Source organism: Salvelinus alpinus, chromosome 5 (genome assembly GCF_045679555.1).
Source record: "Salvelinus alpinus chromosome 5, SLU_Salpinus.1, whole genome shotgun sequence".
NCBI lineage: Eukaryota > Metazoa > Chordata > Actinopteri > Salmoniformes > Salmonidae > Salvelinus > Salvelinus alpinus.
Window position 1 is genome coordinate 32,033,677 of NC_092090.1, and position 14,512 is coordinate 32,048,188.

The 14,512-nt window shown below is 42.3% G+C and overlaps 1 protein-coding gene across 8 annotated transcripts in view; it reads left to right on the forward strand.

The window, feature by feature from the left end:
* The first annotated feature begins 7,614 nt into the window (after positions 1-7,614).
* Positions 7,615-14,512, forward strand: part of ppfibp2a (PPFIA binding protein 2a) — a 36,356-nt gene continuing 29,458 nt past the window's right edge. For 6 of the 8 annotated variants that reach the window (XM_071401386.1, XM_071401387.1, XM_071401388.1 and 3 more), the window contains exons 1-3: positions 7,615-7,708; positions 9,172-9,395; positions 13,607-13,693. In XM_071401386.1, the coding sequence (XP_071257487.1) occupies positions 7,645-7,708; positions 9,172-9,395; positions 13,607-13,693 (375 nt within the window). In that variant the 5' untranslated portion in view covers positions 7,615-7,644. Of the gene's footprint in view, positions 7,709-9,171; positions 9,396-10,659; positions 11,126-13,606; positions 13,694-14,512 lie in introns of those variants that run through there. The other 2 variants (XM_071401389.1, XM_071401395.1) reach the window with 2 other exon arrangements.

Here is a 14,512-nt window from a genome sequence, read left to right on the forward strand (position 1 = left end):
AAGGGATAGAGCAGGTGGTAGGGGAGGGTGTGTAGATCATTTCTCAAATACTCCAACTGTAGAACAATGTTATGATGCCTTCTTCCCCACTATAACAGCTATCTGAGCTGTGTTGGTCACTGGTCATCCAAAAGGTTATTTCTTTCCTCTTGGACTGTATTGAGCGGTGCAGACGTTTGTACCATATCATTAACGTGCTTTTGTAATTCCCTGGACAGAAATAAAAGCATTTATTTAGCCAACAACTGAATGGCTGTGACTAAAATAGTCCTACAAGTCAAAATGTTCAGAGTGGATGTCATTATACAATCTCAGAAAAAAAAGTTCAAAAAAGGGTTATTTGGCTGTCCCCAGAGGAGAACCCTTTTTGGTTCCATTATATGTAGAACCCTCTGTGGAAAGGGTTCTAATTGGAACATAAAGGGTTCTTCGAAGGGTTCTCCTATGGGGACAGCCAAATAACCCTTTTAGGTTCTAGATAGCACACTTTTTTTCCTAATGTACTAAAGACCTTGAATTAACTATAAGATAGGGTGATAGGATGATGCAGCACTCTGGTTCTGGTCAAGGACTTGATGAAATCGGACTAATCTGATAGATAAGCTTTGTTGTGGTGCAGTTCAGTTGGTAGGTTATCACTTCTCCAGTGATTGCATCTCTGCCACTATGGAGCCAGAGTGCTATGAAGTAACAACCTTATCTGTGATTCAGTAAGCAGTCAACATATCGACCCTTGGATGTGTGTGATTACAACACATTGGCAAATAACAGTACCAGTCAAAGGTGTGGACACACCTACTCATTCAAGGGTTTTTCTTTATTTTTACTATTTTCTAAATTGTAGAATAATAGTGAAGACATCAAAACTATGAAATAACACATATGGAATCACGTAGCAACCAAAAAAAGTGTTCAACAAATCAAAATATATTTAATATTTGAGATTTTTCACAGTAGCCACCCTTTGCCTTGATGACAGCGTGCACACTCTTGGCATTTTCTCAACCAAATTCATAAGGTCGTCACCTGCAATGGTTTTCAATTAACAGGTGTGCCTTGTTAAAGGTTAATTTTTGAATTTTCTTTCCTTCTTAACGAGCCAATCAGTTGTGTTGTGACAAGGTAGGGGTGGTATACAGAAGATAACCCTATTTATTAAAAGACCAAGTCCATATTATGGCAACAACAGCTAAAAATAAGGAAAGATAAATGGAAGTCCATCATTACTTTAAGACATGAAGGTTAGTCAATACGGAATATTTTAAGAACTTTGAAAGTTTCTTCAAGTGCAGTCGCAAAAACCATCAAGCGCTATGATGAAACTGGCTCTCATGAGGACTGACACAAGAAAGGAAGACCAAGAGTTACCTTTGCTGCAGAGGATAAGTCCATTAGAGTTACCAGCCTCAGAAATTGCAGCCCAAATAAATGCTTTACAGAGTTCAAGTAACAGACTCATCTCAACATTAACTGTTCAAAGTAGACTCCATGAATTAGGTCTTCATGGTCGAATTTCTACAAGAAAGCACTACTAATTATACAATGTAGAAAATAGTAAAAATAAAGAAAAACCCCTGAATGAGTAGGTATGTCCAATCTTTTGACTGGTACTGTATGTGTTTATTTAGTTTATAGTAGCCTACTGCAGTAGTGGATTTCACTCTGCAACAGGGTGAGGGATGCTATTACAAAATACAGTATAGTGCCAGAACAACAACCTCTCCCTCAATGGGATCAAGACAATGGAGCTGATAGTGGACTACTGGAAAAGGAGGGCGGAACAGCTCCCTATTCACATCGACGAGGCTATAGTGGAGCGGGTCGAGAGTTTCAAGTTCCTTGCTGTCCACATCACCAACAAACTATCATGGTCCAAACACACCAAGACAGTCGTGAAGAGGGCAGGACAACACCTTTTCCCCCTCCGAAGACTGAAAAGATTTGGCATGGGTCCCCAGATCCTCAAAAAGTTATACATCTGCACCATCGAGAGCTTCCTGACCGGTTGCATCACCGTCTCTGGTATGGCAACTGCTCGGCACCCGACCGTAAGGCACTACAGAGGGTAGTGCGTAAGGCCCTGTATATCACTGGGGCCAAGCTTCCTGCCATCCAGGACCTCTATACCAGGTCAGAGGAAGGCCCAAAAAATGTAGACTGATCCATTGCATTGCATTTCTGTTCATAACGTTGCATCAAGACTGCTCAAATGTGCTTAATTGGTTTATTAATACATTTTCAAGTTCATAACTGTGCACTCTCCTCAAACAATAGCATTGTATTCTTTCACTGTAATAGCTAATGTAAATTGGACAGTGCAGTTACATTAACAATAATTTAAGTTTCCTGCCCATATCAGATATGTCAATGTCCTGGGAAATGTTATTGTTACTTACAACCTCATGCTAATCACATTAGCCTACGTTAGCTCTACCATCCCACGGGGGGTGTTCACCTTGTTTTCACATTTTCAAATATATTTTTCAACGGGGCTGTACATTTGGGTAAGGTTTTTTTCCCACCTGAGTAGCCTTGTTTCACAGCCAAAAATAAAATTAAACCATCTTGTGTTCAGCAAAAGAACAACACAATGTCAAATATAGGTAGCCTAGTCAAATAATTAACATCCAATCACATTAACCGTTACTCTCTCGCGGGAATTCCACTAACGGTCCGTATGTAGCCAAACATAGCTGCTGCTCATCTGTACTGATGGCGCAAATGCCATGACAGGGAGACATATTAGAGTGGTAACGTGCGTGCAAGCAGTTGCTCTCTACGCCACTTGGGTACACTGCAGCATCCACCGAGAAGATCTTGCTGCCAAGGAAATGCCTGACAGCTTGAAAGACGTTTTGGACACTACAGTTAAAATGGTTACCTTTGTTAAAGCAAGGCCTCTGAACTCTCGTATATTTTCTGCACTATGCAATGATATGGGCAGCGACCATGTAACGCTTTTACAACATGCAGAAGTGCGCTGGTTGTCAAGGGGCAAAGTATTGACAAATTTATTTTAATTGAGAGACGAGCTTAAAGTTTTCTTTACTGATCATAATTTTCACTTGTATGATGACGAGTTTCTCACACGACTGGCCTATGTGGGTGATGTTTTTCTTGCCTGAATGATCTGAATCAAGGATTACAGGGACTCTCCGCAACTATATTCAATGCGAAGGAACAAAATTGAGGCTATGATTAAGAAGTTGGAGCTCTTCTCTGTCTGCATTAAAAGGACAACACAGGTCTTTCCGTCATTGTAGGATTTTTTGTGAGCAAATTAACTCAAGCTTACAGACGATGTCAAATGTGATATAGCTGTATATATAGATGTAAATGAGAACTTGTTCTCAACTAGCCTACCAGGTTAAATAAAGGTGAAATAAAAAAAATATTTAAAAAATAGCGAAGCACCTGAGTGAGTTGGGTGCGTAATTACGCAGGTACTATCCCTTTCATGCCCTGCCTCCAGTCCACTTATCGATATCTGAACAAGAGAGCCTCATCGAAATAGCAACAAGTGGTTCTGTGAAACTTGAATTTAATCAGAAGCCACTGCCAGATTTCTGGATTGAGCTGTGCTCAGAGTATCCTGTCTTGGCAAATCGCGCTGTTAAAACTTCTTAGGGCTGCAATCTCGTTAACGGGATCGATATGACAACAGCCAGTGAAAGTGCAGGGCGCCAAATTCAAACAACAGAAATCTCATAATTAAAATTCCTCAAGCATACAAGTATTTCACACCATTTTAAAGATACACTTCTTGTTAATCCCACCACAGTGTCCGATTTCAAAAAGGCTTTACAGTGAAAGCACCACAAACGATTATGTTAGGTCACCGCCAAATCACAGAAAAACAACAGCCATTTTTCCAGCCAAAGACAGGAGTCACAAAAAGCAGAAATAGAGATAAAATTAATCACTAACCTTTGATGATCTTCATCAGATGACACTCATAGGACTTCATATTTATATCCAAAAACCTCAGTTTACATTGGCGCCATGTTCAGAAATGCCTCCAAAATATCCGGAGAAATTGCAGAGCCACATCAAATAACAGAATACTCATCATAAACTTTGATGAAAGATACATATTTTACATAGAATTAAAGATAAACTTGTTCTTAATGCAACCGCTGTGTCAGATTTCAAAAAAGCTTTACGGCGAAAGCACAATATTCAATAATCTGAGAACAGCGTTCAGCCACAAAAGGAGTTTACAGTTACCCGCCAAATTGTGGAGTCAACAAAAGTCATAAATAGCATTATAAATCTTCACTTACCTTTGCTGCGGAATGCACTCCCAGGACTCCCACTTCCACAAGAAATGTTTGTTTTGTTCGGTAATGTCCATCATTTATGTCCAAATAGCTACTTTTGTTGGCACGTTTGGTAAACAAATCCAAAGTCACGAACCGCGTTCACTAAAAGCAGACAAAATGTCAAAAAGTTCTGTAACAGTCAGTAGAAACATGTCAAACGATGTATTGAATCAATCTTTAGGATGTTTTTAACATAAATCTTCAATAATGTTCCAACCGGAGAATTCCATTGTCTTCAGAAGTGCGATGGAACAGAGCTCCCTCATGTAAACGCGCATGGTCAGAGCATGGTCAGCTCATGGCAGACCTTACTCATTCCTCTCTCCTTCAGCCCCACTTCTCAGTAGAAGCATCAGACAAGGTTCTAAAGACAGTTGACATCTAGTGGAAGCCGTAGGAAGTGCAAACTGACCCACATCCCACTGTGTATTCGATAGCCGATGAGTTGAAAACCTACAAACCTCAGATTTCCCTCTTCCTGGTTGGATTTTATTCTCAGGTTTTTGCCTGCCATATGAGTTATGTTATACTCACAGACATCATTCAAATAGTTTTAGAAACTTCAGAGTGTTTTCTATCCAATACTAATAATAATATGCATATATTAGCAACTGGGACTGAGGAGCAGGCAGTTTACTCTGGGCACCTTTTCATCCAAGCTACTCAATACTGCCCCTGCAGCCATAAGAAGTTATTAAGACACTGATGCCCTTTGCAACCATGTACCTATGTGAGAGTGGATTCTCGGCCCTCACTAGCATGAAAAGTAAATACAGGCACAGACTGTGTGTGGAAAATTATTTAAGACTAAGACTACAATACAACCCAACATTGCCAAGTTATGTGAATCCTTTCAAAAACACCCTTCTCATTAACCTGTGGTGAGTTATTCACAATTTTCTAATAACAAATAAAGTTGTATTTGTAAAATGGCTAAATAAAGACCAAAATTGTTGATTATTATTGCATTATTATTTGTGACCTGGTCCTATAAGAGCTCTTTGGCACTTCCCACGAGCCGGGTTGTGACAAAAACTTACACTCATTCTTATGTTTAATAAATGTATCGTATAGTGTGTGTGTGTGGCAGGCTTACAATGATGGCAAAAACAACATTTGAGAGTGCGCTGATCCTGGTGCTAGAGAGGGTACGCAGATGGAGGTTGAATGTTTGAAGGGGTACGGGACTATAAAAAGTTCGGGAACCACTGTAGTAGAGGAAAACAGTTTCTATCCCCAAACCGTAAGACTGCTAAACAACGAATGAAATGGCCACCCAGTTATTTGCATTGACCCACCCCCCCCCCCCCCACACTGCTGCTACTCTCTGTTTAATATCTATGCATAGTCATGTTACCCTTACCTACATGTACAAATTACCTCGACTAACCTGTACCCCAGCACATTGACTCAGTATCGATTCCCCCTGTATATAGCCTCATTATTGTTATTTTATTGTGTTACTTTTTATTTTATTTTTGACTTTAGTTTATTTAGTAAATATTTTCTTAACTCTATTTCTTGAACCTCATTGTTGTTTAAGGGCTTGTAAGTCAGCATTCCACGGTAAGGTCTACACCTGTTGTATTCGGAGCATGTGACACATAAAACTTTATTTTATTTGTTTATAGACCAAATAAGATTACACGATTACATCTGTGAACAGAGGCAATGTGGCAATGTGCATTAGGTTTAAAGTTGTATATACATTTTCCTGTGAGTAGGTTTGTGTGTGTACGCGTGTGCGTGTAATTATACAGCAAATAGTCCAAAACAGGTTGTAGTGACAGAGATGATGACTCTCCATTCTGTCTATAGCATCCATACGGTTTTCACTTGGACTTTGTTATGACAGCCACTGGTCCATGTTTGCATTCGTTATCAGTATCCAACTGTCTGGCATCCTGTCCTCCTACTGTATGTCCGTCTGTCAGTACAAGGGTCTTATGTGTCCTCCAAATAATGCCTTGGCTGTGCTACCCTAGTGCAGCCAAGACTGACAGCTCTAAAAAGCATGGTATGCTGTGTTGTGTCTAACTGTCTGATTGACAGGGACATAAGGTAAACTGTGGATGCTATACAGAAATGATTGTGACTGGGTCCTGCTGGTCAGTACCATCTTTATACTGATTCAACCTTGTTTCCAGTAAGGCAGTATTTTATAACTTCTATATTCTCAGGCTGAGGGCAACATAAAGAAACACAAGACAATTAGGAAATATAGAAATATTATAACGAGCAATGTCAGTCCAGAATATAAGTCTCTAAGGTGTAAGTCTCTAAGGTGTAGGGTAGAGTACTGGGTGGTAACAGTGACTAAGGTTCATGGCAGGGTACTGGGCAGAAGCCAGCTAGTGGTGACTATTCAAAAGTCTGATGGCCTGGAAATAGAAGCTGTTTTTCAGTCTGTTGGTTCCAGCTTTGATGTACCTGTCTCCACCTTCTAGATGGTAACAGGGTGAACCTCAGCTCGGGTGGCTGAGGTCCTTGATGATCTTCTAGGCCTTTCTGTGACACTGGGTGCTGTAGATGTCCTGAAGGGCAGGCATTGTACCTCCAGGGATGCGTTGGGCTGACTGCACCACCCTCTTGAGAGCCCTGCGGTTGTGGACGGTACAGTTGCTATATCAGGCAGTGATAGGACAGTGTGCAGTGTGAATGTGCACCCGGCCCACCACAGGAGTCACTAGTGCGCAATCGAACAAGGACATCCCTGCCGGCCAAACCCTCCCCTAGCCTGGACAACGCTGGGCCAATTGTGTGCCGCCCCATGGGTCTCCCGGTCGCGGCCGGCTGCGGCAGAGCCTGGACTCGAACCCAGAATCTCTAGTGGCACAGCTAGAACTGCGATGCAGTTTTTCGGGAGGCCCACAAAAACACAAACAATGCCACGGTTGATATTCCATCCCAAGTGGATAGGACAGCTGACAATGGCAAGAACTCCGCCCACAAAATGAGAGGAACATTTAAAGCCAAAAGACACATCCATGGAGGATATTTACATGGGAAAAAGGGCTGGGGCAGCTGTTGTTGTTTTGCTGTAATTTTGATCTAAGAGGTAACGAGTATTCCCTAAAGCTCCAGTCATCTGAATGCTGATTAGAATCTCTTTGACTGGTTTTACATTTTAGTTCATGATTGAAAACTGTCCCATCTCTTACTCCCCTCCATTCTGCTCCTTCTGCCCCTCTCTGTCTCTCTCAAACCCTCCTCTCACCGGCTCTACTCTCACTCCCCGCATCCCCCTCCCCCTCTCTCTATTTCAATTTCTACTAGTGCAAGGTGATCCAGGGAGTAACAGTGTATGAAGTAGCCCGTTGCCATGACGTCAGATGCCAGCCACATGCTGGACGCAGCCTTGGAGCAAATGGATGACATTATCGCTGGTAAGTTTCCATTTTATTAAGACCTCCTCAAAGACAACCCGGCTTGCAATTACTGCTCTCTTTAGACTGATATTTGATAATGTCTTGAAGGTTTCATTGAGATTTAAATAGATTAATTTAGAGTAGGAATGTTACATTGTGTTCAGTTCTTTCTAAGCATAATCAAAAAAAAATTTACTTTAGATTTTACATAAAATGAGGAAAGGAAAGTTCCTCTTGTGATCTTGAAGTTTGAGATACTGGGATTGAGTTTGTTTTCATCTAGAGCAGATTTACTGGGGGAAACTCGCAGGTTTTGATTAGATGGTCCTTGTCAGTAGGCTACTGTATATCAACCTTTCTGCTAGTTTTTTAAGCTGCCTCTCTTCTTCCCCCACCTGATCTATTCCATTCATACTCTATCATTTTTATTACGTTTACATTTTGGAAATTTAGCAGACACTCTTATCCAGAGCAACTTAAAGTCAGTGCATTCAACTAAGGTCCATAAAACCACGTCACAGAATGTAAAAACGTTCCTCAATAAAGCAGCTGTCAGTAAGATCGGTGCTAGCAAGACAAATACAACAGTAAGGTTTGATTTATTTTCTCTTCATCCTTGTCTGTAGTTGTCCACCTTGCTCTATAATTAGCTCTCTCTCCATGTCGTTCAGCTCTCCCTGTTTTCTTACAGGGGTGATACATTTCAATCACCACTGTTTGTCACAACCACAGCAGTATATCTGATGACTCTGTTGGGGTTCCTAATAATAGAGATACATAGTGCTAATGACCTACAGCACACTGCTCTAAGACTGAGAAAACAATGACATCATCCATAGAGATAGTCAGATAGAGATAGTCAGACAGGCTAGCATAATGCTAATAATGAAAATTCTAGCAATTCCCATAATAGGCATGCATCTAAGGTGACATGAGGACATGAATATCTATATATGTGCAGACTGGTACAATATTTAAAAGACCATCAGAGCACAGCACTTTGACCCACTGCCTTTACTCATAGAGGCGGTCAATACAACATACAATGTCCTTACAATATCTCTATAGAGAACACTTTCAAAGCTGACAGCATTCAGGCACTGTAGAAGCTAGCATTGTAAGTGGGAGTGTGCCCTCCAGTGGTCTGGCTAGGTAGCAGTTGGATGTTTTCAATTATTTCACACAGTATGTTGATGTATTCAGTGACTCGCTTTGGAAATTCAAACTGACATGAGACATTCATCAGCACATAGTACTTTCACTCAGCAATCCTGACAGCCTGCTTGTGGAGCGGTCACATACAATATATTCAACTCCGAACAGTTTATAGTAATCCGATTTCAGAAAATCAAAACAAGTCAAAATGGATTGCTAGACTCTGGGATAGCTAGCGTTAAGGCTCTGATGGCTGTATCACCACTATGATCTTTGCCCTAACCCTAACTATAACTCTAACTTAAATGATTTCATTTAATTGGCAGGAGGGTTCTGCGAGGCCTTCTTGAAGTTTGGGGCCCAGGGTTACCCCTCCCAGGGTTCGGACTCTGCCCTCATTCCTGCCCTGACCTCAGCCATTACCCCCGACATCAGGGTGCTGCAGCTGGTAGAGGATCTCAGGGTAGCCCTGGAGGGCCAGGAGTCCATGAGGAGACAGGTCCCCATAGACACAGCACACGCCCTGTTAGAATGGCTGGAGAAGGGAGGGGTGAGTACCTTCAACACAGCCTAAACTCACTTCACACACTAAACTGGCTAGTGTGGTGTATTTTTTTCAGGAATCCTTGTTTCTGGGTTCCATTGTACAATACATGGCTACAATGATCAAATCTGTTCTGCAGTAACGGCAGCTATTGAATCAAGCTCACTTCCAACAGCCAGAAGGGCGGCAGGTAGCCTAGCATTTAATAGCATTGGGCCAGTAACTGAAAGGAGGCTTGAGCAAGGTAGATAACCCCCAGCAACTGTTCCCGGGCACTAGTGTCATGGATGTCGATTAAGGCAGCCCCCCACGCCTCTCTGATTCAGAGGGGTTGGGTTAAATGCCGAAGACACATTTAAGTTAAATACATTCAGTTGTACAACTGACTAGGTATCCCCCTTTCCCACACAGAGAGCCTATGATTTCTGAGAACTCTACCTGCAAATAATGTAAGGCACTGTAGGAGGCCAAGCAGAATTGCTGGGTGAACAACTATAGGTCATGTACAGTATTTATAGGGTACATGAAGGCATAAGGTCTGTTTTGTGGTGGTCTTTATTCAGGGGTGGATGCTCCCTCCCATCCCCTCTCCACCCAGCAGTAGGAGCCAGAGCAGGGGTCTCTCATCTGCCACTGGTAATGAGATCCAGAGGTAGCTGCTGCTCAGACTGGGAGCAGTTAGTTCCCCTCCTCCATCCCTTCCTCCTCTTTCTTCTCCTTATCCACTCCTTCCTGCTTGCATTTTGATGTTGGTTTTATTTGCACATAAACTTTATCACATACTTACTATGCACATTCAGGGTAAGGAAAGGAACATCTGATACTCTCCCCACCTAACTCCACTTCAACTACTCTATCCCCCTCCCTCCCCTTCCTATTCTCCCTTTCATCCTCCTCACCCACCCTCCATCCCTCCCCTCCTGCCTATTTAATCTCCTCTTTCTCTTCCTCCTCCCCCTCCTCTCTGTCTACCTACCTTTCCTGGTTTGTACCACATCTGTGACAAGCATGTGTAGCAGAATGCTCCCTCTCTACGGTGCCCCTTTAGAGAGATCACAAAAGTAGCTACATCGAGGGGTACTTCAGCGAGAGAGAGAAAGGGGGGGGAGAAATACAGACAAAATAAACAAAGTGATAATGTTTGTGTATGAGACGGAGAGGGAGAGCGATGAAAAGAGAGAGAGACGGAAAGCAAGAGAGAGAGAGAGAGTGTGTTTGTGCGTGCGAGAGAGAGAGAGAGAGAGAGAGAGAGAGAGAGAGAGAGAGAGAGAGAGAGAGAGAGAGAGAGAGAGAGAGGAAAAGAAAGAGAGGGAGACTAGCCACTTCTCAGCCTGCCTCTGTCTGGGCTCCAAACCGCACAGCCAGGGTCCGAACCAGACACAGCACACCATAGGGTCCCCACTACAGTCTCTCTGCAGCAAGAGAGAGGGAAGGAGGGGAAGAAGATAGAAGGATTCAGGGAGATTAACAGTGATAAAGTATCTTTCTTTCTGAGCTCTACTCTATTAATCAATCTCTTTTCTATCGTGCTCTCGCTTTCTTTTTTGCTCTCTCTCTCTCTCTCTCTCTCTCTCTCTCTCTCTCTCTCTCTCTGTCTCTCTCAGTCTCGGTCTCTCTCTCTTTGCCAGGATAAGTTACAGTGTAGAGTTTGAGGGAGGAAATAGTCAAAGCCACAATGGGCCAACAGAATGGAGTATAACATAGATTTTTATAAGCATTTTGCCTGGCTGAAAAAGGTAAGAGACTTTGAGGTTTCGCTTTCATGCATTTTCCCTGCTTATACATCTGTACTGCTTCTGTAAAGAGGAATCTGGTTATTGTTATTGTACACAGACAGTGAAATTCCTTGCATACTGGAGATGCACATGGAGAAAGACTTGTGTTGTGGAGTTGCTCATTGTAACACAGTTAGAAACATTGATAGTACAGACTCACCTGTTTTGACCGTAAGCTGGAAAGTTGTGCGTTACACTGTCCTAAAAAGCAAAAAGGCAGTAACTGCTCATAGCGTGGAACTGAGAAAATGGCTTTAATTTACCTTGGTTTCACAGTAACCTTATGCAGTTACTGCTAGCATGACCCCCATGTTCTCCAAAACACAATACAATAGTGGCAGGATACTTGTCCACATGATTAAGCATGTATTTAATGTAGCAAAAATACCTTATTTATTTTCTCTTGTTCATACTGGTCACCCATCGGAATCCAACCCTGGCATCTACCAACTGAGCCACACGTGACCCAACTCTCCCTGCGTTTCTTTACTGAACAGGAATAATATAATATTTTACCTATTTAAGTTTAGTTTATTTTTACAGGGACAGCGCACATTAATCAACGATTCAGTAAAAGTGTCGGTTTTAGCCAGCCAACTAATTTTCAACCGCAGTCACCTGGGCAGGTTCTTAAAACAATTACAATACAGACAAACAATGAGCAGTGAGCACATGCAGAGCAACATAGAACAAGCAACACGTAGCATGCAGGACAATAGCAAAAGAAGCAACAAAACAAAATACATAAAAGCAAGTGTTTCCACACCTCACACGCTACAGACAACATGGAAAGCGGCAATACACAGCTGGGGATTATGTTAACAAGTCTGATTGTCCTTTAGCCATGTCTTTGTTCTTTGTGAAGGTGGGATAGGTGGTGCAGTTGTGTGTGTCTGATGGCAGTGTGTTCCAGACATGGGAAGCTCTCACAGAGAAAGCAGATTGACTGATTGAGGTGCTGTTCCTTAAGGGAACTATACCCAAAACTCTGCAGGTGATTATGATTGGATGAGCTTCTACATAGCCTTCATACATGGTACGATAACAGGAAAACTTTAATTCCGTGTAGTTCTATTAGCTATATGGCTAATCTGTCAATCCATCTGTTGAGGAACATTTACTGAAGTTCAAGGAAGAATGTGTAGGCTAAACTGAGTCTGTGGCTAAATGGATGTTATCTAGGATAGGAGGAAAACATTTAAACGTGTCACTGAATGGTAACCAGATCTGGTATGGTGAGCTTGTGCACCAGGCTTAACCTGTTTCACGGTCCCTGCAGCCAATCAGCAATCAAGGTCCCAGTGACCAATCACCAATTAGGGGCAGGAAACATGTGTATACTGGGTTGCGTGAAAGGTAAACACCAGACAGGTCAAGAGGTCATAGTACCTGAGGAGAATAGATGAATGGATGAATGGATGGGCAACATGTGTTTTCACTTCAGACTTTGTACTTCCTCTGGGAGGCACAGTACAGGAAGCACCTGAAATAGACCTGATAGGACTAGACTGGATGTAGTTATCATCAGCCCATTCCTGAATTCTCCTTCACCATCTTGTTGTCATTAGGGAGACGTTTTTAGCTCTTTGCTGGCTTGTCCCATCTGGACCTCGTTGTCACGGATTAACTTGGACACAAAATGGCCTGATAGATGATAATATACGAAGGCTTTTTCTCTCTCTTTTACCAAACTGACTTGCTTATTTGGACTTGTTTACAGGATGTTTATGTTGCGCAAATATTTGTTATTTGAAGCACTTGAAATAACTGAAGAGATAATGCATTTGCATATTCTATTGTTCAAAAGATATATGCTATATGCATACTTTGTCTTCTTTTTCCTATGACTCTTGAAGGAAGTTAAACTCTGGCCACATGCTGTGGATTCTGAATCTTCAACAGTTAGATCTGCAGAGTGTTCTTACATAGTCTATTAAAGGTTTAATGGTATTTCACAATTACCTAAAACCACTTGAGCTGGCTAGCTCAGCCTCAATGTCGCTGTGCCACAAACTTTCCATGGTTGTGGTTTAAAAAAGTCTGGATTTCTCATCAATTTCTTCTAATTTGGTTTCATACATGAACGGCTAAGCCATTATTTAGGAAGGCCTGAGGTCTTGCAACCTTGGTCGAGAAGCAAATATCAAATTCTTAGAATACTAAAATATTCATCATCATTTGATGAAAGCTTAAGAAGCATAAACCTCTTACAGAATTCCACACTCACGACCTTCTCACCCCACGGCCACAATAGGTTATATGAAATGTGATACCAATGCTGTGTGTGTGTGTGTGTGTTCTTGTTGTTCTCTCCAGAGTCTGAGCTTTCATTTCAGGGAGCCCTGGTTCAAGGTAGAGCTGACACTGTGGGTAACTCCTCTCACTTCACAGTTGTATTTGTACTGACCACAAATTGACCAGTAACTGATCACACCTCTGTAGGTAAACCAGCGGTCCCCTGTGAACGGCGAGACTAACCAAGAACGATTGACACGCTTAGAGGGAGACAAAGAGTCCCTTGTCCTCCAGGTAAGATTACCTTATGTCATAAACAATGTATGCATGTGTATGTTTTGTATTTGCCATAATGCATTTGTGTGTTTGTATGGGAGAGAATTGTGTATTTGTAGCTATCTGTGTCTGTAGGCATGTGTGTCTCGCGGCACATTGGCATATAAAGGAGTTGTAGTAATGTTTATATACCCCTCACCTATAGCAATTATTATTTAAATTTAGCTGAAGTTGAATCCCCCGAGTTGAATATGAGCCTCCTGATATACAAGAGGATACATTACACTGCATTGGCCCCCTGGTGCCCTCAATAAAATATAAACAGTAGTAGCTCTATCATGTATCAGCCATTACAGAGGGAGGGAGAGAGAGAGAAAGAGGAAGAGAGACAAATAGAGAGAGAGAGACAGAGAGAGAGAGACAAAGAGAGAGAGAGACAGAGAGAGAAAGAAAGGGAGAGAGAGATGTAAAGAGAGAGCGAGAGATTTAGAGAGATGTAGAGCGAGAGAGAGAGATGTAGAGAGATGTAGAGAGATAGATGTAAGAGAGATAGAGAGAGAGGTGCAGAGGAGAGAGAGAGATGTAGAGAGATGTAGAGAGATGTAGAGAGATAGAAGTAGAGAGAGATGTAGAGAGAGAGATGTCTATGTAGAGAGAGAGAGAGAGCGAGAGAGAGCGAGAGAGAGCGAGAGAGAGAGCGAGAGCAAGCGAGAGAGAGCGAGAGAGAGCGAGAGCGAGCGAGAGCGAGCGAGAGTGAGCGAGAGTGAGCGAGAGAGAGCGCGAGCGAGAGAGAGAGAGAGAGAGAGCGAGAGAGAGAGAGAGAGCGAGAGCGAGAGA